Genomic DNA, 20,298 nt, shown 5'->3' on the forward strand with positions numbered 1-20,298 from the left:
AACCTACTTAATTCCTGGTTAAAATTCAGCTCTGTACAGTCAGCATATATTCTGGGACCCCACAGTTCATTACTCATCTGTGCTGGATTAAATCACACTCCACAATTCACAAAATACTTTGGTTTCTGCTCTTTGAAGATGCTGGAAGAACAAGATAAAGTTGTGCTGTGGGAGTGTTTCAAACAAGGTAGAGAGATGCTGTGGAAGGGGAGTGTTTCTACACTTTATAGCCGCCCTTTCATTTCTTACAGTCACTTGTTTCTCTGTCACCAAACTCCTGCACAGAACAATAAGGGACAAAGGGCTGTACTTACCAATGGAGTAAGGGGAAAAGAGGCTTAGGCTGCAGGTAACTGCCGTGCGTTGTGTAATCTCTCTCTTTAGCAGCCTCTTTCTATGTTCAAAGGTTGACTGAGGCCACAGGAGAAGAAAATCATTTCATGTCCTAATGGCTTCATGTCTGATTTGCAAAACAGTGACACTTCAGTTCTGTGGATGCCGTGTCTCCTGCAGGAATCAGTATAATGCTTTGTATTATCTGTCATTTTCATTAATGATCTGGAAGTAAATATAAAACTGGTGGCAAGCAACCAATTGCTATTTGGTGGGATGCTACGCAAATGAAAAAGCAAGTGGAGCAATATAGTTTTTGATATAATCAAATGTCAAGTTTGACATTGAGGCACAACAAACGCTGATCATACCTAGAGATTGCAAGGATTTAGGGCTTACGAAAACCCAGAAATCAAAAGGTTTGCGCCAGCAGGGAAAGCAATAATGAGAAGCAATGGCTGGAGCCCGAAGCCTGACCCACGCAGAAGAGCAGTGAGGCCCTGAATTATGAGCAGGGAGACTGGGATAAGCTACTAGAGGAATGGGTGGATTTTTCAACTCTTAATGTCTTAAGTTACTGTGCTCCACCTGGGTCAAACCAAATGACCTGTAACACACATGGATTCGTATCAGATGATCTAACTGTTCTTGTTGGCCATAAATCCTCCTCAACTTCCAAGGCCACAAAGGTTGTCTGCATTGCTCCTGGTGTCCGTCTCGTGACTTCATCTGGTATGAACTAAATGCAGAAAGTTTTCGGCTCAAGGACCCTGTTTGTTAGACACTCCCTGAAGAAGTCCCTGGTGTGGTTCTCAGATGTAAGACAACCTATTTCTATGCCGATCATTACTGCTTTGTTCTTCCAGCTCCTCCCTTTTGGGCTGTTTTCCTCTGTTTTGTTTGAGGGAACGGCTGATGGTACGTTCTTCTCCCCACTCCTTTTTCCAGGCATGGGGCCCGGTTTTGGTTTAATTGTCTCTGAAGATTACATGGTTTCGTAGCTAATCTGTCGAGCGTCGGAGTATTTCATATGTCAATAAATGCATCTTGAAATGATGGATGGAAGCCTAGGGCTGGAACTGCAGGGGTGTTTTTGGGCTGGGACTAAATGGGAAAGTCCGCATAGTCCTGCTATCTACACCACATCAGACACAACAGTGAATTTACTGGGTTCTTTAAAGGCCTGAGAAAGAATTCCCTTAAATCTTTGGGGAGCATCCTAGTAGGCGACATGCTTACGGGAGGCTCTAGTTTACTATCTGCTAAGTTGTGGATTTTATATCCTTATTAGGTATAAATAGAGGTAGGCTGGCGGATCGAGAGCAGGTCATTGTGACTCCTCTGAGCACAGGATGAGCCTATAATTATTTAACTGAGACTCCAGTGTTAACTCTTGTCATACATTGGAGCAGCCACTGAGGCAGTCCCTGTTACCCAAATTAAAACCGGATGACGAAAAATTGCTCCAGTGGTAGCATGGATGTCTCGGCACGATCAAGAAAGCAGTGCTAAGCTAAGACTCTCTCATTCAGTTCCTCATCAGATTCAATAGCATTATCTGCTTCACAAACTCCGAAATCACAGTCCTGCTTCAGGGTGGGAGGAGAGGCAGGCAACGAAAGCAGATTTCTCAAGGTCCCACATTTCTGTGATTTTAGGAACCACACCTTGTAAAACATGAAATTCATGTTATCACCTGAAGGATTATATTTGCATTTGTATTCTGTAAAGTGAGGGGAGTAGGAGCAGAGGAGTTTAATCTTTTAGTGAATACATACATACATTCTTTTTTCTTTGTTACTCTCGTTTTAAAAAGCGCTGACGTTCTCTTGCAGTAGCAGAACTTCAGCAACTGGCGCTTTGAGACTTCTGATTTTGGACGCTTTTTTAGAAAAGCCACAGGGTTTGTGCATGAGCCTCTTCCTATGCAACAGCAGCGCAATTTTGGCCCGGGCTGAGTCACCCCAGTTCAGGCGGGTGCTGGTTTCCTTTCGGTAATGTGCAAAATGTTCCCTGCACACATGTGGACGTTCTGTTCGTGCTGCCGGTTGACAGTTTGTAGGCGCTTCGGTGCCAGAACTGTCTCTAAACACATACAAGCACCTATTGTGACGAAGCCCTGAGCTTGGCTGGGGGCTTCAAGCAGCAATGCAAGAAAAATAATTAATATAATAAGAGGATCTGAGGCATTGCAGCGGGGGGAAGTCGTGCAGCAGCAAATAAGATGGTTATCAGAGGGGATTTAGCCGGTTGTAATGGAGTCAGAGGAAGCTGGTATTTTTGAAGTAGAAAGGAAAAAACTCTTTGAACTCTTAGGGAAGAGGGCACCTGCAAATGAAGCCCGACAGCTTCTTTCCCAGCCCTCCCTGATAGAAACTGCCCCTGCAGCCACAAACTGAATAGGAGGAGGATTTTGCATGACCCGAGTCGCTGGGGAAGTGAGAGAGGGAGGGACGAAGGGGCCTGGAGTGCCTGGGAGCAGGAAGGATTGGGCAAGGTGGAAAATAAAGTGCTTAAACACACTTGGACTTGCTCAGAGATGGGAGGGGTACATTTTTTTTTACTGCTGCCCCAGGGCCCCAAAATGCATTGGCACGGCACTACAGAGAAACCACTAATCCCAGTCACCGAGGGGAGGGAACGGGACTTTCTTGTTTGGACCCCTGTCGAAGGCAAGACTGATGGGATTAGAGGAAACAGCTGGCTCGAGTCTTACCCTGCGGGAGCTCGCATTCTCGGGACTCAAAAAGAGAGGAGCGCCCCGCTGCCGAGTCGCATTCCAGGTCATTGGCTGAGCCCAGATGTTTTCTAATGAGCTCTATGATAAATCCTTTCCCTTTACTACCGAGCACGGTCCCTGCCAGCCAGGTCCGTCCCTAGATCTCGCTTTCCACGCATGGCCGGGCAAGTCAGGCTTTGCAGTTCAAGTCTGCTAGCCAAATTACCGCTAGGACGTGTGCCTTTGCGCTCTACCTATGCAAAGGGATCCAGAACCTGTTATCCTAAAGCTGTGGCCTGATGGAGGTTGCTGGTTCAAATTCCTCCTGTGGCTGAACCCTCCCCTCCAGCCTCTTCTTACCTCTCGGTATGTTATTAAGCTGTATTAAGGGTGCTTTGGGTGAATCTTATTATAAAAAGCGGGAATGGTGTTTGTAAGGATTGCTCCTGTCGCACGCTGGCGGCGATGGGAGGATGGACCTGCCACCGTTGTCCTCTCCCTTCATCTACCCGAACTGATGATGGGAAATCACCCCCCAGCCTTTTTTAGCAGTAAAACCTTTGCCTCTGTCTCCTGACACGAGCCCGGCTCCCTTGTCCTCGGGTGTGTGTGTCCATAGCTGTTCTCTTGGAAATGTCTTAGGGTTTATTTAGGAACCAAAAAGTAGTTCACCTCCAGCAGGCGATGGTCTGGTGAGAGGAGGCAGCTGATAAACCAGTCTTTATTCCAGGGAACTGCAATACAACTTGGTACCCTTGTGCAGACGAGACGTGGAATGAATTGACTGATGTGTGGCCATGGCAGCCCCAGATGTCAGTCTCCAAGTCCCTTGTGGGTCATGCCAGGGGGTTTAGCCCTTGGGAGCGCTTCTCTGGACCTTCTGCGGTGTGTCACGGGGCTGGAGAACAAAACACACGTTGCTGGGGGAGAGACGGAGCATTGTGGGGATGGGTGAAGGATAATTCCCCCCTCGTTGCTCCCTGCCCTTCATGGACACACAGCCCTCGCTCGCTCTTTTCCCAGCTGCCTTTCCCCGCATGTGTTTCCTAGCATCCAGCTATGGGCAAGGAGCCTTGGAATCTGCATTAAGACCCAAAGAAAAAGAATAGTTTTATTTTTAACTTACAAATCCACCCTTTTAATTCTCACGCCCACAGTTCCCAGTCCTGTCCTGACAAGCGGGGAGCCCCTGGCACTGTGGGTGTTTGTCAGCAGACCCAAAACAGCAACAGCGGGTGAGGGAGGGAAGATCCTAGAGACCAAAGAGCAGGTTTCTGCTGTGTCTCAGTGCACAAACCCCTTGGTGATCCAGCAGCAAGAGAAGGGGCTCAGGAGGAAGATACAGGGAAGTGTAGGGACATTTTGGGCAAGACTCTGCACCTGTGTTTTCATATCGTGTCTATCTGCGGTGGAAAACAGGAGGCTGATGACATGGGCTGTCGTCAAGGGGTAAGAGTTGTGTCGTACTAACCCACGTGTCACGCCGCTCGGCATGAAAACAACAGCGTGGTTTGGCACGGATGTTTTAGGGGCAGGCGGCAAGGTCCCCAGAGCCTGCAGGGAGCAGGAGCTGCTGAACAAGTGAGGAAAAAATGCTGCTGTAGCCAGTGCCCCTGGCTAGGGGCTGTTAGGGAATAGGCTGCCTTGGTTTCTTGAATTATTTGGAATATTGCTTCTTATAGCCAGTAAGGACGGCTCCTTTCCTGCCGGTGTTGCGTCCCTGCTCTCCCCCCATCTGCTCCCAGCTGCCTTTAGCCCGTTCCGGAGCCAGTGTCTGTCCAAATGACATCTGCAGAAATCAGGTCTTCCCTCCTTGTTCTGGCCGCGATACCGCGTTGCCACAGAGGAAGGAGAAAAGTGTTGGCCCAAGGCTTTGACAAGCCTCTCGGCAGCTTCTTTCATCCTCCGGCCAGCCTGCCCTGTCACACAGCACCTCTGCCTCTTTCTTCTGGCACCAGAAACCCTGAGCTCTGCTCCTCGTGCCTCCCCACCCCCAGATTTACAGATTGCCGTGTTTCCCTTTTCTGCTCCTTGGCTATTTACAGAACTGGAACACGAATGAATAGTAGGAAGCGGTGAATGAACTACATGCTGGCTCACATCTCTGCATGAAGCCTGGCGCTTCACCCCAGTGCCGAGCATCCCGCAAAAAACATCGAAATACTGAACCGTGGACCTGATACACTTGGGTGTATCTCACTTTAATGCCCATGGTCTGTTGCTTCATAGCTGCTGGCATCTACATCTTATTTTTCTTCATTTATCCATAGACCCGAGAACTTGCTTCCAAGCCTCTACATCTCCTCTTTCATTCGTTATATTATTCAGAATAAAACAGCCTCCCAGGTGGGAGCTCTCTGCTGGTCATGCTGGCCATGAGGAGCAGGTAGAGATTAGCCAAAAGCCCAAGTTCAGCAGTGGGTGAAAATGTTGGGAGATTGGAATTTGGGCTCGCCGTGGGGTACGCAGTCACGGTAAAAGGCTGCTCCTGTGTCTCTTGTTGGAACCAAGCTTCCTGCTGCTCTGATCTCTATGCAAATCTTCACCCAAACAGGAACCAGCAGAACCCATCCAAGCCTCACAGGTATCTTTGGATTTGGGTAGCGCCGTGCCAGTGTTTAATGTGGAGGCCTCTATTAGATTAATTGCACCTTTGCAGAAACAGAGCCCTTCTCGTCTCCGACTATTATCGTTAACCGAAAAGATAGTTATGAAAGGGGTTTCACTGGGATTGGGTTTGGCCGTTGGATTTTTAATGGGAAAGGGAAAGAGAAAGAAAGGGAAAGGAAAGAAAGAGAAAAGAAAGAGAAAGAAAAGAGAAAGAGAAGAAGAAAAGGAGGATGGGAAAAGAAAGGAAAAAAGAAAAAAGGAGCTAAAGCTGTCTCTGGTGTTGGAGGAGAACTTTCCCAAAGCCCTCACTGCGGCTGGGACTCTACCCCAAGCCTTCTCTATCGAGTGTTATGTTTAAATAAGAGCTGTTTGCGTTCAGGGAGCCAAATCCGGACTTTGTTTATGCCCCTGCAGAAGCAAACGCTGGGAAACCACCTTCGGACACAGCTTCGCTTTTGTAGTCAGCTCGTTTTTAGGGCCATGTGTTCCCACCGGGTCCTTTTTAGCACTTGGCCGGGGCTTCATCGGTTGGTGCCGGAGCTCCGTGTGCCCATCCCGGGCTGCCCCGCCGAGCCATGGGTGTCCGGGGCTCCCTGAACCGGGGGAGCGGACAGAGGGGCTGCTCGGAGCTCTGTGAACCGGGGGAGCGGACAGAGGGGCTGCTCGGAGCTCTGCGAACAGGGGGAGCGGACAGAGGGGCTGCTCGGAGCTCTGTGAACAGGGGGAGCGGACAGAGGGGCTGCTCGGAGCTCTGCGAACAGGGGGAGCGGACAGAGGGGCTGCTCGGAGCTCTGCGAACAGGGGGAGCGGACAGAGGGGCTGCTCGGAGCTCTGCGAACAGGGGGAGCGGACAGAGGGGCTGCTCGGAGCTCTGCGAACAGGGGGAGCGGACAGAGGGGCTGCTCGGAGCTCTGTGAACAGGGGGAGCGGACAGAGGGGCTGCTCGGAGCTCTGTGAACAGGGGGAGCGGACAGGGGGGCTGCTCGGAGCTCTGCGAACAGGGGGAGCGGACAGAGGGGCTGCTCGGAGCTCTGCGAACAGGGGGAGCGGACAGAGGGGCTGCTCGGAGCTCTGCGAACAGGGGGAGCGGACAGAGGGGCTGCTCGGAGCTCTGCGAACAGGGGGAGCGGACAGAGGGGCTGCTCGGAGCTCTGCGAACAGGGGGAGCGGACAGAGGGGCTGCTCGGAGCTCTGCGAACAGGGGGAGCGGACAGAGGGGCTGCTCGGAGCTCTGCGAACAGGGGGAGCGGACAGAGGGGCTGCTCGGAGCTCTGCGAACAGGGGGAGCGGACAGGGGGGCTGCTCGGAGCTCTGCGAACAGGGGGAGCGGACAGAGGGGCTGCTCGGAGCTCTGCGAACAGGGGGAGCGGACAGAGGGGCTGCTCGGAGCTCTGCGAACAGGGGGAGCGGACAGGGGGGCTGCTCGGAGCTCTGCGAACAGGGGGAGCGGACAGAGGGGCTGCTCGGAGCTCTGCGAACAGGGGGAGCGGACAGAGGGGCTGCTCGGAGCTGTGTGAACAGGGGGTGGCCGGAGGGGCTGCTCGGAGCTCCGCGAACCGGCAGATCCCCGGCGGGGCGGGCAAGCGCTGCCCCCGCCGCTCTCCTCCCTCCCTCCTCCCGTTCCCTCCTCCCTCCCCTCCCTCCTTTCCCCTCCTCTCTTCCCCCCCCCGCCCCAGTCCCGGTTGTGCAATCGCGAGCGGCGGGGCCGGCGGCACCGCCCGGAGCCCGGCACCGGGGGGAGGGAGGCGGCAGGTCCCGCCCGCCCCGCTCCGCTCCGCGGGCCGCGGTGCCGAGGATGCGGCAGCCACCGCCGGGCACCGCGGGGCTGTAGCCGCCCGCCCGCGGCCCCGGACCCCCATGGGATGTCCCCGCCGTCTCCTGGGTGGTGAGTACCCCTTGGCTTTGTGTCTCCCCCCCCGCTTTCCCCCGCCCCGGCTGCTTTTTCTCCGCACCAGATTTTCCGCTTCTTTTTTTTTTTTTTTTTTTTTTCCCCGCTCCCATTCTTTCCCCCCCCCCTCGGGTGATTGATGGTCGGGAGGATGAGAATATTGCCACGGGCAGAAATTAGTTGCAGATGAGGCGGACTTTCGAGGGGGGGGCGGATCTGCTGTGCAATCCTTAAACTATTTCCACCGCCGCTTTAGCTCGAATAAAATAAAAGAATAGGATATGGGGAGCCGCGCTGTATCAGTGCACATCTGTGGGACAGAGTCCGTCCCATCTATTTTGAGTTTCAAACAAAAGTGCAGAGGAAAGAACAGGAACGTTCGGTGTATCGATTAACCATAACACCAAAGAACGTGTAGCGTATCATAAAGGAAGGAAATTTTCACGGTGGCAAGGCAGTGAACTTGCTACTTGAAAAGTTTGTGCTGGGGATGAATTTACATCCTTATACCCTGCAAATAGTTTTTCTCCTTACTGGAATATTACAAAGACTTATATCCAATATAGCACTACCTGTTTCTTGAGTCGTAACATAGTATCAGCAATTCTTGTTTGTTATATACAATAATCTCTGCATTTTCTGCCCAGCGGGGATTTCTTTTTTTTTTCTCTGAGAGATATTCGGGGGACAGAACATGCTTTAGCTCGTTTTCAGGCTGCATTAAAGTTGATCCGGACAATCCCTTATTGCCTACTAATGTTCCTCTTACAAGGGCACTCTTATGACAAATTTATGCTCTGCTCCACAATATAACTTTTATGTATAGGATTAACCCCATCAAATTTAAAATTCAGCATGTGCAAAGTGTTTGTGGAGTTGGAGCACCACAGCTTTGCCATGCGGGTTTTTTGGGGAAAAATCTACACCCTACTGAAACAACTGGGAAAGATCCTAGTGATAGGGTTAGACCCAGGTTTCCCCTTGTATTTTTTAGCCTAAAAACTTAATGTCCTCTTCGCAATATCCAACCATCCAAAAATCAGCTCTATACAATGGGCACTTTTGCTTTCCGAAGGCAGTCTCCCGTCTCGAAAAAGGCAGCTCGCCTCAAATTTGCAAACGGCAGGATGGGAAATGGAATTTGCCTTCAGTATAAAAATCCCAAGTGTTTGCAAACAGCCCTGAGAAGAATCCGGGCTCTTGGCTTGACCTCTCTGCACTAAATTCCAGCTTGGGGAGTTTGCGGTCTTGCAAAAAGCGAGCAAAGCGCCCCGGTCGTCTTTCTGGAGCAAGGAAAAGTCAGGCTGGAGTTCGTTTTGGGTGCCCAGGAGGTGCAGGATTGGGCCCTGAGCCAAAATGCTTTTAAAGTAGCCTTGAAGACCTGCCCGTGCTGGAGTAACTCTGCTCGCGGCGTGCGTTGGCATCGCCAAGGTCGCGTTAAGCTGGTGTAGTCGTGGGAAACCCGCCCGAGAAGCCGAGTAAACTCCTGGGCAGTTATTTTTCCCCGAGCTCTGTGCCGTTCCCATTAAAGTGTTAGCAACACCTTCACCAGCTCCTATATCGTAGCTTCAGCAACCGCAGGGCCTTGCTTCTGCTCTTTTTTTTTTTTTTAAATCTGCTGGAAATAAAAAACCCTTCTCTGTAGTCACCCAGGCTTGGAGGTCCCCCGGATAAAGCAAGGACCAGAATGCTGGCGGGTCTGGCACGGCTTAGGGCAAAGAAACGTCACAACCGCTCAAATCAGGCTGTTAAAAACGTGAGCGGCTGATAAAATTGTCCTTTTGGGGGAGGACCGGGGTGGGAGCGAGGGGTGGTCTGTCCTGCGCGCCTCCCGTTAGCGCTGGCACAGACCTTTGTTTCTCTCTGTTTAGGGGGGGAACAACACAGGGCAGTGGGGGCCGCGGCTTTCCTGGGGGTAAATTCGCACGGATGGTGGGAACGGAGCAACCCGACAACTCTTTTCTACCAGTTATGGAGCTGGGCTGGGCCAGTAACACTGTCCTTCGGAGCTGAGCTTTGGAAATGGCGGCAGGATCGGGCCCTGGCTTTGGGGCACTGTTTCAGATCTGGCTTAAACCTCCTTGTGTGTTACAGAGCTCAGACTACCTGTCCGGAGAGGGGGAAAAGACCCTCATTCCGTTCACGGTTCGATTTCATTGGGGTTGCAGGGCCCAGACCTGCAGCTTTAGGAGAAACTGTCTCAATGTCAAGTGTGAGGGCCGGCCCGACACGTCTGGTACCGATTGAAAATACCGACTGGGCCGCGAGCTGTTACGTTACCCCCAAAAGCCTCCGGCCCTGCAGTGCCGTGTGTTTTTATGCTTCGGTATCGGAGAGATTGCAGTCAGTGCTGTGGGTAAATAACACAGACGTTGGGTTTTATGTCGCCAAAACTGAGAAGACTGGTGCAGTGTAAAGCCGAGATAAAAAGAGGGCAAAATGGAACTCAAGGTGACTGGATTTCTGCTGTGGGGACCAGGATGTGGCCCAAACGGGTGTAAAAGGAGAGGAAAACGGTAGGAAGGATCCTGAACTGTCACTGGGGGATCCACAGCTTCAGCTGCAAACCCCTTTTTCCTTCCTTCTTCCCACCTCTCGCTCCAGCAGCTGGGAATCTGATCCTGCCAGCGCAACCCCGCTGCGTGGGGCTTGATTTTCTTCTGCAAGTTTGGTAACGAACGGCCGAGCAAAGCCCAAAACCAGCGCGGCTGGCGTTTGAGACAACTCCCGTCTCCGACTGCGGGATGGCCTTAACGCGGCGTGTGCGCAAAATTAAAAAAAAAAATAATAATAATCCTGGTGGCCACTATGCACTGGAACTGGTTTTATCTGGTTCCAGTTATGCTTGTTTTGAGTAAGACGAGCGGTGCCAGATTCTGATCTCATTTGCACCAGCGGAGTCATTCGGCGGAGCCGGTCCCAGTTTACCTCACTCTTAAGTGAAAGCAGAACTGGGCCTGCTGGGAGAAGCGTCCCCGGGGGAAATCACTGCAAATCAAACGCGGGGAAAGGCGAACGGCTCTTGGGACCCTTCCCGGAGGCGGTGCGGATTTTACCGCCTGCCCGTGAAAGCTGTTTTCACCGAAAAAGGAGGGGAGAGGCTGTAAGAGGAAAAGTGGTGTGAGTGGGAGCCAGCCAGGTGCTTTGGGGAGAGCGGTAGTGGTCAAGGCTCTCGATTAGTGATGCTGTGGAGGAGGAAAAGACGCTTTTCCGCGCCGCTTGCAGGGGTCAGAGCCGGCGAGCAGCCCAGCTGGAGAGTGGCTCTCGCTGTTATCGCGTGGGATTTATTATCCGGAGGGGTTTTGGCTTCGCGTTTGGCCAGCTCTGCTCCTCCTGCGTGGCCAAAGCTCCGGGCTCTGCCCGCTCTGCGGGGGAAACGCCGGCTCCGGGGGAAAGGCAGGAGAGAGCAGAGTCTTGCTCAGGTCCAGACATGCGAGCGAAGCCTCTGGCTGCAACGCTGCGAACAGCTGTGTTTGCAAGTGCCTATTTTTCATATTATCTACGATGCACGCGGGTACGACCCACCGCTGGGGTCTCTTCAAGCCAAAGCGTGTTGCAGACTCGTCCTTCCTTGCGCGGGGTCTTTCCCCAGTTGCCCCAGTCCCATTGCTCCCCCAAACTGCTGGAGGTTTATTTTCCAGGTCCCCTTCCTCCCATTGCTTTCTCTTAGGGGCTGCAGAGTCCCACATTTTGAGCAGGTGCTTGAAGAAAAGAGGGAGTGGAGGGTGGGGTGGGACCAGGATATATTCCTGGGCTTTAGGTTGATGCATTTTCCCAGCCGTGATTGTTCTTAATGCTGAAGAAATTGAGCAATTGAAATAAATTACCAGAAACTGTTTACATTACTCTTGCCTCCTGCACAGGCCATTAGTGTGTCCCTTTTCCAGCAGAACTCCTTTAGGACCCCATTCTAAGCCTAGCTTAGTCCATAGGGAGCTTTCCAATGACTTTTGTAGGTAAAGCAGCTTGGATTTTTTTTTTCCAGCTGCACAAAATGAGTTTCTCGAGTGCTCAGTGCACGGTTGAGAAGCCAGATTGAAACTCCCAACGTACCGAAGTCTTTTGAAATTCTGGCCAAAGTGGGGAGGGGAGAGGGCTTTAAAAACGCTGCACTGCTTCTCTCTGTTTCTGCTTTATTTCTGTGAGTCGCCCAGCCATGCTTGAGCGCAAATTAATACATTGCGGAAAGAGAAGCTCTAACATCTCCTGCTTTTGAAAGGAGCAGGGACAGCCAGATCCACGGTGAGAAACGACACAGCTTTTGCTCCGTTATCGAAAAGAATTGGTTCTTGTGCATGTTAAATATCAAACGTCTTCCTATGGTAGTTCCCTTTTTATTTTTTGTGATTTCTTCGCGGATTTTGCAGCTCAGCAAAGCGAGGCTGAAGCTCTCGGCTCAGACAAGACTCCTGTGTCCAGTTAAGCACTCATCTGTCTTGCTCTCCTGAAGAATTGCCTCTAGACATTTTCAGTGCATATTTATCTTCCCTCTCCCCTGGCGATATTGTCGTGACATTGAGCAGATTGATTTTGGCTATTGCAGGCGCAACAGCAGAGTCCCCTAAAGAATGCTGCACTTTGTATTTTTTGCAACCAAATTGAAAAATGTAAAGCTTTAGCTAAACGCAAATTTTTTTAAAAAGGGTGAAGTATTGAATAAGGGCAAATATTGAATAAAATCAGTTGGTTTGATATTTTTTCAGTACGCAGTGAGTTTTCAGGTTTTCCCACTTTAGATTTAAACTTTTCCTACTGCTGGCCTGTGGTATTTTTTTGCTCTGTATAAGCAAATATTTGAGCTGAGATTCCTAGGAGACAACTGCAGAAGTTACTGTATAGACAAGATCCCGTGTCTGAGGAGGGCCATACCCTGGATCTTCCTGGGACAGACACGTTTCTTTCCAGTTATCACCAAATCAGACACTTACCGTGGCTTCGCTTATTTTTAGGTGCCTATTTAATCGGTTGCATTTTAGCGTTTACCTGCGACAGAGATCGCTCCTGGCCACCTCCCGGCACAGGAATGATCCTTCTTTGGGCATCGTCCCCCCTTGCCCTGCAGCACGGTGTCCTGGGGTGACCCCCACCCGCACCCCGTGTCCCGGCGTGACTCCCGCCTCCCCACATCGTGTGGGGCGAGGGCTCCTGGCAGCCGTCCCTCCCCTCCCACGCTGCTCCAAAAACCTCCCCGTGTTTTCCTGATTCTCCCCGCGCTCATCAGAATACAGAGCTCCTCCGTCTCTGGTCTTACAAGCAGGGAAACTGAGGCACGGAGCAGCGCACTCGGCAGCGCGTCTTTGGGGTCTTCTCTCGGCGGCGCCGTGCAGCGATTTTCTGAGCAAAACGGCACAAATAACTAATTGGCCACAAAGCCAAGACCTGGTGCTGCTGGGATTTACGTCTAACGCTGGATTGCGGTTGCTCTTGGCAGCTGGGTGTAGCTGCAGAGCCGGGCTGGGTGGGAAGGGCGTCCGTCTGTCCAGGGAGGACAGACAGGGAGGTGGAGGTCCCAGCTCTGACCCAGACCAGGAGTTGGAACCTTCACCTGGTCCATCTCTGCTGAGACCTCATGCATCTCACACAAGGACTTGAATTGCTGCTCCGGGCGCTGAGATAAAGCAATTTCCTGGCTTCATACCTCATTTTTCTCAACTAAATCATGAAGCCGATGATATTTTTGTGCTGCATTCACAGGCTTTGAGCATTGTTTGTAAAGCTTGGGGGTTTCTTGTCTCTCGGAACCTGGGATGCTGCGTGTGTGGCCATGAGCACAATATACCTGTGTCTGTGGTTTTATGTGTTTGGCAAAATTGCAAGATCCTGGATAAGAAAAATACCTATAAATGTATTAAACTACTCGTGAAATATTCTCCATGTCCACCTGCAGGCTTGTCTTGTATTATGGTATAAACTTCCCACTGGAAAAAAAAAGGGTAAAACTGATTAGATCTTTTTTATTTTCCTCCAGAAGTGTTTAGTTTCTAAATGGCTGGGAACAGCTGTGGGCTGGATGGTGGGAACGTGGCCTCCGAGGTAATTCCCGTCATTGTCCTCCAGGCTATGGAACGATGTAGATTTTCCCAGCTGCTTCCAGGCGTCGGCTGCGACTGTCCTGCTTGTGGGACCCATGAGAGTCCCCGTTACTGCTGAGACGGGAGGATGGAGCGTTTGTAGGTGACACAAAACATCAGCGTGCCACCACCGGATCCCAAAGCCGGGCTTATGGGAGGATCTGCTGCTGGCGGGGCAGGGAGAAGCCTCGAAGCGATCACAAAATCAGGGAATCATGCATAGTTTGGGTTGGAGGGACCTTCCCAGCTCATCCAGCCCATGAGCAGGGACATCTGCACCAGCTCAGGTTGCTCAGAGCCCCGTCCAGCCTGGCCTGGGATGTCTCCAGGGATGCTTCAGCCACCACCTCTCTGGCCAACCTGGGCCAGGCTCTCACCACCCTCAGGGCCGACAATTCCCTCCTCATGTCCAGCCTGACATGAGGGATGCTGAGCCGGTCCAGCTGAGACCCATCAACCGTGGACATTTTGCCCCTCAGCTCCTCGGCCATGGGGACAAGCTGGAAAAGGGCTGCAGCTGACAAGTTGTTTGTCTCGGGAGCCCGGGATGTGCCAGGCTCAAGGGCTGAGTCGTTTAATTTCTCAAACGCCTGCTGAAGGGACGGCGGAGGAAGCTGCCGTGTGCTTCCCTCTGGAGGGACAGGGGGGCGACCCTCCCGGGCTGCTGGCTCTACCGGAACCCAGCTGACCTTTCTGCTTGAAAAGCTTTGACTAGCAGGGAAAAAAAAGCAAAAAAAAAAAAAAAAAGTGCTTTTGGTGCGGAGGAGAGAAAGAAGCCCCTGTGTGCGGGGAAGCGCTTGCTCCCGCTGGCAGAGCCGGGCTGGGGTCAGCGCCGGGGTGCACACGCTTGCTCTTGAGGGGCTGCAACGTGTAATTTAGCTTGTCACGGAGGAATGTGCTCGATGCCTTTATTTATTCGGGAGTTTGCAAACCTGCCCGGGTGCCTTGTCTTCCGTTTTCCCCTTCCCAGCTGGGGAGAGAGGGGAAGGAACACGGTGCTTTTGTCTCCGACCCTGTGGCTGCTGTCAGATGAATGGTTTTAGTGGCAGCTCCATTCGCATGACTGGTTTGAGCTATGGCAGCAAACACGCCGCGGGTGCAAACGGGTTCTTTCCAGCCCCAGCTCCCTCCCAAACTCGGCTGCATCAGATATTTTCCTCAGCACTGGCGTAATCATAGATTAGAATCATAAAATAGAATCATAAACCTTGGTCCTTACTAGAAATGTGGCCCTGTGGGTTCCAGGGCATTCTTGAGAGAAGGAAAACACCATGTGGACATGGCTTAAAATCTGTGCTTGGCACCCAAATGCCTTTGGGAATGGAGTAAAGTTGCAATTTCTCCAGCTCTGTCCATGTACCTGATTCCCACTGACTGCTCTGCAAACTGGACCAGTATCTGTGTTACTGGGGGCCCCAGTTACAAAGACATCCCTGCTCAGGGAAGGAGAAGGCTTAAGCATCTGTTTAAGTGCTTTTCTGAACCTGGGCCAGGGCTTGTGCTTTAGCAGAGCACGACCTCGCTCGTCTTCCTCTCGGTATCGGAGCGGGACGGGAGCCCAGATGCTGAGAGATGATCCCTCGTGCCTCTGGCGATGGGTCTGCTGCAGAAACACCTCTCTGTTGAACACCTCCCTCCAGGAAAATAAATGAAAAAGGTTCCGGGAAAGCCAGGCTGTGAGTGCAAACAGAATTTTTTGCCTCTTTGCCCCTGGGTAGAGATGCATAGAAACCTGGGAAAAGAAAAAAAAAACAGCCACCACCTTTCTTTGGAAAGAAGGAAATTGCTCCCTAATCAGGCATGTGGAAGTGAACTTGTGTGCTGACTCCAGAGGAATTTCGGCTGTTCCCTGGGGGGGTCGCGATTGCTGTTTGGGTCACATCCCAGCTCTGATCTCGGACTTGCCTTTGGGAGCAGGATTCCTCCGCACGGAGACGCTGGCATTTGAGGAATGAGTGATGCTCGTTTCAGAAGACCGAGCAAACCGAGCGTGTGCAGCTTCGCCGTGTACTTCTTAGCAGAAATTGCAGAATTCCCGTACTGAAACAAACAAAAAAAAATTCAGGGAGCAGAAGTAAGGCTTAAGAGTTGTCTTCAGGACAAATGTATTTAACCATCCCGCTCTTGTGAATGGCAGTGCAAGTTCAGGGGCTAAAACCCTCTGTTTATTTCAAAGCAAGACTTGCAAACCTGTCTGTGTGCGGGGATTTTGACCCCTGGGATTGCTGTGGGGGTGAATTTTGTGCAGATAGACGGGGGGGAACGCCCGGCTGGGAGTCCCCAGCACAGAGCTGACAGCAGCGTATGATAAACATGACATTTCTCCTCTCCTTCCCCAGCAAGCGTTGGAGGGCTGGGCCATGGGAAACAACAGGAGTCTTTCCATTGTGGGCTTTGGATCTTCGTCTGGATAAATAAATAGAAGGAAATAACTAATAATATGGTTCTAACAAATATTTTAGAAAGTATAAATGTCTGCCTTTCGCTGTGACTCCATCCAAACCTCACAAAGGAAAAAATTTCCCTGTTTCTATGATGCTTTTCCATCTGCCTTTCCCCAGTGATTGGGAGTGTTAACGCAGGCACCTTGGCTCGAGAATAATGCGAGCCGGCACGGAAAACATGCGTGGGATCTCTCGGAGGGGTTAGTAACCTCCTCGGCCGACCACCTCTGCGAGCAACGTTCCTACTTGGGATTAAAAGGACTCCCCTTGTCTGCAGGCTTGAGTTCCCATCCTCAGAGTAACCGCTTGCTGGATTGGCGTGACTCTGTTAAAAAAAATAAAGGCGGTGTTGGTTATTTCTGTGGGTTTCTAGCCTCTGGATTGGGGGTTTCCACATCTCGCTGCTTGCCGCTGCCTTCCAGCGACACCTGCTGCGCGCTGCCAGGAGCAGAGCGGGGTTCCTGCCCCGGAAAGCCGTTCCTGCCTGGGAACGTGGTCTTTTTTCTATGGGAAGGTGTTTGGCAAGGCCGGCTCTGGCTTCTAAGGTGGGAGAAAAGCGTGCTTCTTCCTCAGATAAAAACATTTCTGCAGTCTGCCGCTTCTCCGATCTGGCTCGGCCCGTGGTAATGATGCTTTTGTTTTGCAAGCTTCTCCCGGCCCGGCTTTGGGTGGGAAATGATGAAAAGCCTCCCGTTGCTGCTGGCACGAAGTTTGGGAGAAGTCATGCGGGTGTCTGCCCGCTGGTTTTTGAACAGGGAAGGGGCAGAGCAGCACGTCCCACTCCCCGTGCAAAGTTTCGGGAGCCTCCCTGGCCACGGAGGGAGATCCGAGCCCCAGCACACGGGGAGGACGGACCTGTCCTTGTTGCAGCTGAGAACTGCCATGGGGCTGGAGGAGTGGGCTGGTTCGCCTGTTTTCTTTCCTGCTAACGCTTTGGTCTCTGTCTCCAGTTGTAGGATTTTGGCTGAGCTGGCCATGATGCTACGGTTGGTGGTCAGTGCTCTCTTCCCAGCGCTGCTCCTGGCCGCGCCGCCCCCCATAAACAAACTCGCCCTCTTCCCGGACAAGAGCGCTTGGTGCGAGGCGAAGAACATCACCCAGATCGTGGGGCACAGCGGCTGCGAGTCCAAGTCCATCCAGAACAGGTACAGACCCACCCGCGGGGCAGAGCTGGATGCAGCTGATTTCTGTTTGCTGATGGCACTGGGGTGGCTTTGGGGACTGTCACTTGCACAAGAAGCCAAGCACAATGTCCTGCCCCTGCCCGGCTGCTGTTTGCCTGTCCTGGTGAAAGGAGATTGGGGCACAAGTGTGATGGAGCGGCTGAGGGAGCTGGGGGTTCAGCTGGAGAACAGGAGCTGAGGGGAGACCTTCTGATCTCTGACCTGCCTGAAAGGAGCTTGGAGCCAGGGGGGGTCGGGCTCTGCTCCCCAGGAACAAGCGCCAGGAGCAGAGGAAACGGCCTCAAGTTGTGCCAGGGGAGGTTGAGGTTGGATCTGGGGAACAATTTCTTCCCCAAAGGGCTGTCAGGCATTGGAACAGGCTGCCCAGGGCAGTGCTGGAGTCACCATCCCTGGAGGGGTTGGACAGACGGAGATGAGGTTCTCAGGGACATGGGGCAGTGCCAGGGCTGGGGAACAGTTGGACTTGGTCATCTTGAGGGGCTTTTCCAGCCAAATTGATTCTGTGATTCTAAGGTCTAATCTTCCGCGGTTGTTGGGAAGAGCAGGCACCTCCCCTGAGCCGCCATCCTCCTGTTGTCTCTGCAGGGCCTGCCTGGGACAGTGTTTCAGCTACAGCGTCCCCAACACCTTCCCTCAGTCCACAGAGTCCCTGGTTCACTGTGACTCCTGCATGCCGGCCCAGTCCATGTGGGAAATCGTGAGTATCCCAGCCCGCCCCGCCGCCCTCTCTGCACCGGCAATGGCCTCACTCAGGGGCTCTCAGCTCTGCCACCGCTTTCGGGCAAGTTCTTCTCCTTCCCTGAGGTCTCCCCACTCGTAGTTTCCCTCCAGGGTGTGTCTCAGGTGACTCTACCTTGAGCTGTCTGGGTGGAAGGCGCTGCTGGAGCAACGTGACTGCTGTGATGAGCGATGGTTTGTCACTGTGTTTGCAGAAGTGTCCCCCAGCAGTCCCTGCATTGTTCATCCCTGCGCTCATCCCTCCTGCCTCTTCTCTTCACCGCTCCCTTTGTCACCTCCTCTCACTTGGGAGTTCTTGCCTTCCGTGTCCAGAAGTGCTTCCCACAGCCCATCTGCTGGTCACCGTCACAGCCTCATGCCACTGGTGCTCCTGGCTGAGCCATAAACCCTGTCTCTGGGACACACCTGCAGAGCTGGGTCCAGCTCTCTGCTTGGCTTCCAGCTCCAGCATTTGGGCAGATGGTTCGGTCCAAATGATCCGAGATGCTCAGCAACATGTCCTGTGGGTGGCCTTTGCAGTTATCACTGACAGTAGTGCCTGGGGACAGTGTCCCACATTTTCCTTGGGTCTCTGCGGCTTGTGACCTTGTGAGATGTTCCCAGAGAACTCTTGCCTTGCAGACCGACTGTGAAGAGGTGTTTATATGGATCGAGAACCATCGCATCTGCCTTAAAATACCTCAAATCTGCAGGACATGGAAGATGTGCTGGGAGGGTTCAGGTTGGACATGAGGAAAAGGTTCTTCACCCAGAGGTGCTGGACACTGGAACAGGCTCCCCAGGGAGGTGTCACAGCCCCAACCTGACAGTGTTCAAGAAGAGACTGGACAACGTCCTCAGACACACTGTGTGACCTGTGGGGTGTCCTGTGCAGGGACACGAGTTGGACTCGATGATCCTCGTGGGTCCTTCCAACTCAGGACATTCTGTGATTCTAGGACACGGGGCAGGTCAGACCACCCGCAGCAGGATGGCCATTGAGGTGTCGGGCCTTCGCACTCACTCCTTGTGTCCTCATCCCTCTACCCAGGTGACGCTGGACTGTCCGGGCAACGACGAGATCCCCAGGGTGGACAAGCTGGTGGAGAAGATACTTCACTGTAGCTGCCAGGCTTGTGGGAAGGAGCCGAGCCACGAGGGAGCCCTGTTCAACGTCTACCTGAATGCCGAGGAGAACATGCCCGCTGAAGGTGCCAGCCCCCACCACTACGGCCACCACCAACAGGAGGTGGAAGAACCTCCTGTCTCCAGCCACCACCACCACGAGGAGGAGGGCGAGGAGTGACCTGGCCCTTAGGGACTGTCCTTGCGGGCAGGGGGTGTGTGCGAGGGAGAGGGCCGGGGTTTGGGGAGGGAGGGGGGTGGTGGAGTTTTTCCTGTCTAGTAGCTGCCCTCACGCTTTTGCTCTCCGTGACACCCCGGGGCTGGAGGAACGTTCTGAGGTACAAGCAGGGCTGAGAGGGTGAAGGTGGGACTGAAGCTGTGGGGTAAGAGAGGAGGGTTTGGGCTTTTCTGATGCAAAACTACTTGGACATAATAGTAATAATATATTGAGAGGAGCGGGAACCCAGACGAGGGTTTGGCTGAGAGCAAAGCTCGGCTTAGCTGGGCTCCCGAGGGGCTGTCTGGTGGCTCCCGAAGGCTGTGGAGCCTTTGCTGGGTTCTTCTGGGTTTTTCCCTTGTAAACAGCTCGTAGCTGGGCTGGAGGATCAAGGGGTCAGCTCTCCGCAGTCCCCCAGGAGATGCACATCTCCCCCGGGGTGTGCAGGACCAGCATCATCCCTTCTTCCTCCAAGGACACAGGGGCTCCGCGTGGACTCTACCGTTCCTCCTGGACCTTAATTCAACCCCAACCCCCTCTTGTTTTAGCTCTTGGGGAGCGTTTTGCCCCAGGATGTGCCTCTGGGGCTGTGTGTGTGAGGCTGCTGGGAACCGCGGTGGCGAGAGCCCAAGGAAACCTGCTGGTCCTCGGGGCCACCACGCAGGGGACGAGGGAGCCGGGTCGTGCCGTGGGCGCTGGGATTTCGTGTTTCGTGGCCCTCAGGGGAAGGCTGAGAGCAAGAGATGTGCTGGGGTGGTCGGGGTGGGAGCCAGCCCCTCGCCCCACTCTCCCTGCTGCACTTTAACGGTGGTGGAGGGAGAAGAGGGACGAGTGCCGGGATGCCGATGTCCCCGCACAGGGGACAGCTCGTGCAGGGTGTGGGGATGGCCCCAGGACCCTCCTGCTACCCCTTTCTCTCTGTTGTATAAAGCTGATTTCTTTGGCGCTGTCCTGACAAGAGCTTCTGGAGCTTGTAATCGATGCCTCCCC

The 20,298-nt window shown here is 53.0% G+C and overlaps 1 protein-coding gene across 1 annotated transcript; it reads left to right on the forward strand.

The window, feature by feature from the left end:
- The first annotated feature begins 7,367 nt into the window (after positions 1-7,367).
- Positions 7,368-19,325, forward strand: NBL1 (NBL1, DAN family BMP antagonist). Its single transcript, XM_065650222.1, has 4 exons — positions 7,368-7,547; positions 17,016-17,210; positions 17,835-17,946; positions 19,018-19,325. Exons 1-4 carry the CDS (start codon positions 7,525-7,527, stop codon positions 19,270-19,272), a joined length of 585 nt encoding a protein of 194 aa, XP_065506294.1. The 5' UTR covers positions 7,368-7,524; the 3' UTR covers positions 19,273-19,325.
- Positions 19,326-20,298: the final 973 nt, after the last annotated feature.

Source organism: Caloenas nicobarica, chromosome 22, assembly GCF_036013445.1.
Source record: "Caloenas nicobarica isolate bCalNic1 chromosome 22, bCalNic1.hap1, whole genome shotgun sequence".
Lineage (NCBI taxonomy): Eukaryota > Metazoa > Chordata > Aves > Columbiformes > Columbidae > Caloenas > Caloenas nicobarica.

What these genes read in the sequence shown, in the direction of transcription:
- NBL1 (XM_065650222.1), top strand. Translation starts at nt 7,525, where the DNA reads ATGTCCCCGCCGTCTCCTGGGTG. An exon ending in TCCCCGCCGTCTCCTGGGTG is followed by an intron (nt 7,548 to 17,015) that starts GTGAGTACCCCT and finishes CTCTGTCTCCAG; the next exon opens with TTGTAGGATTTTGGCTGAGC. An exon ending in CCCAGTCCATGTGGGAAATC is followed by an intron (nt 17,947 to 19,017) that starts GTGAGTATCCCA and finishes CCCTCTACCCAG; the next exon opens with GTGACGCTGGACTGTCCGGG.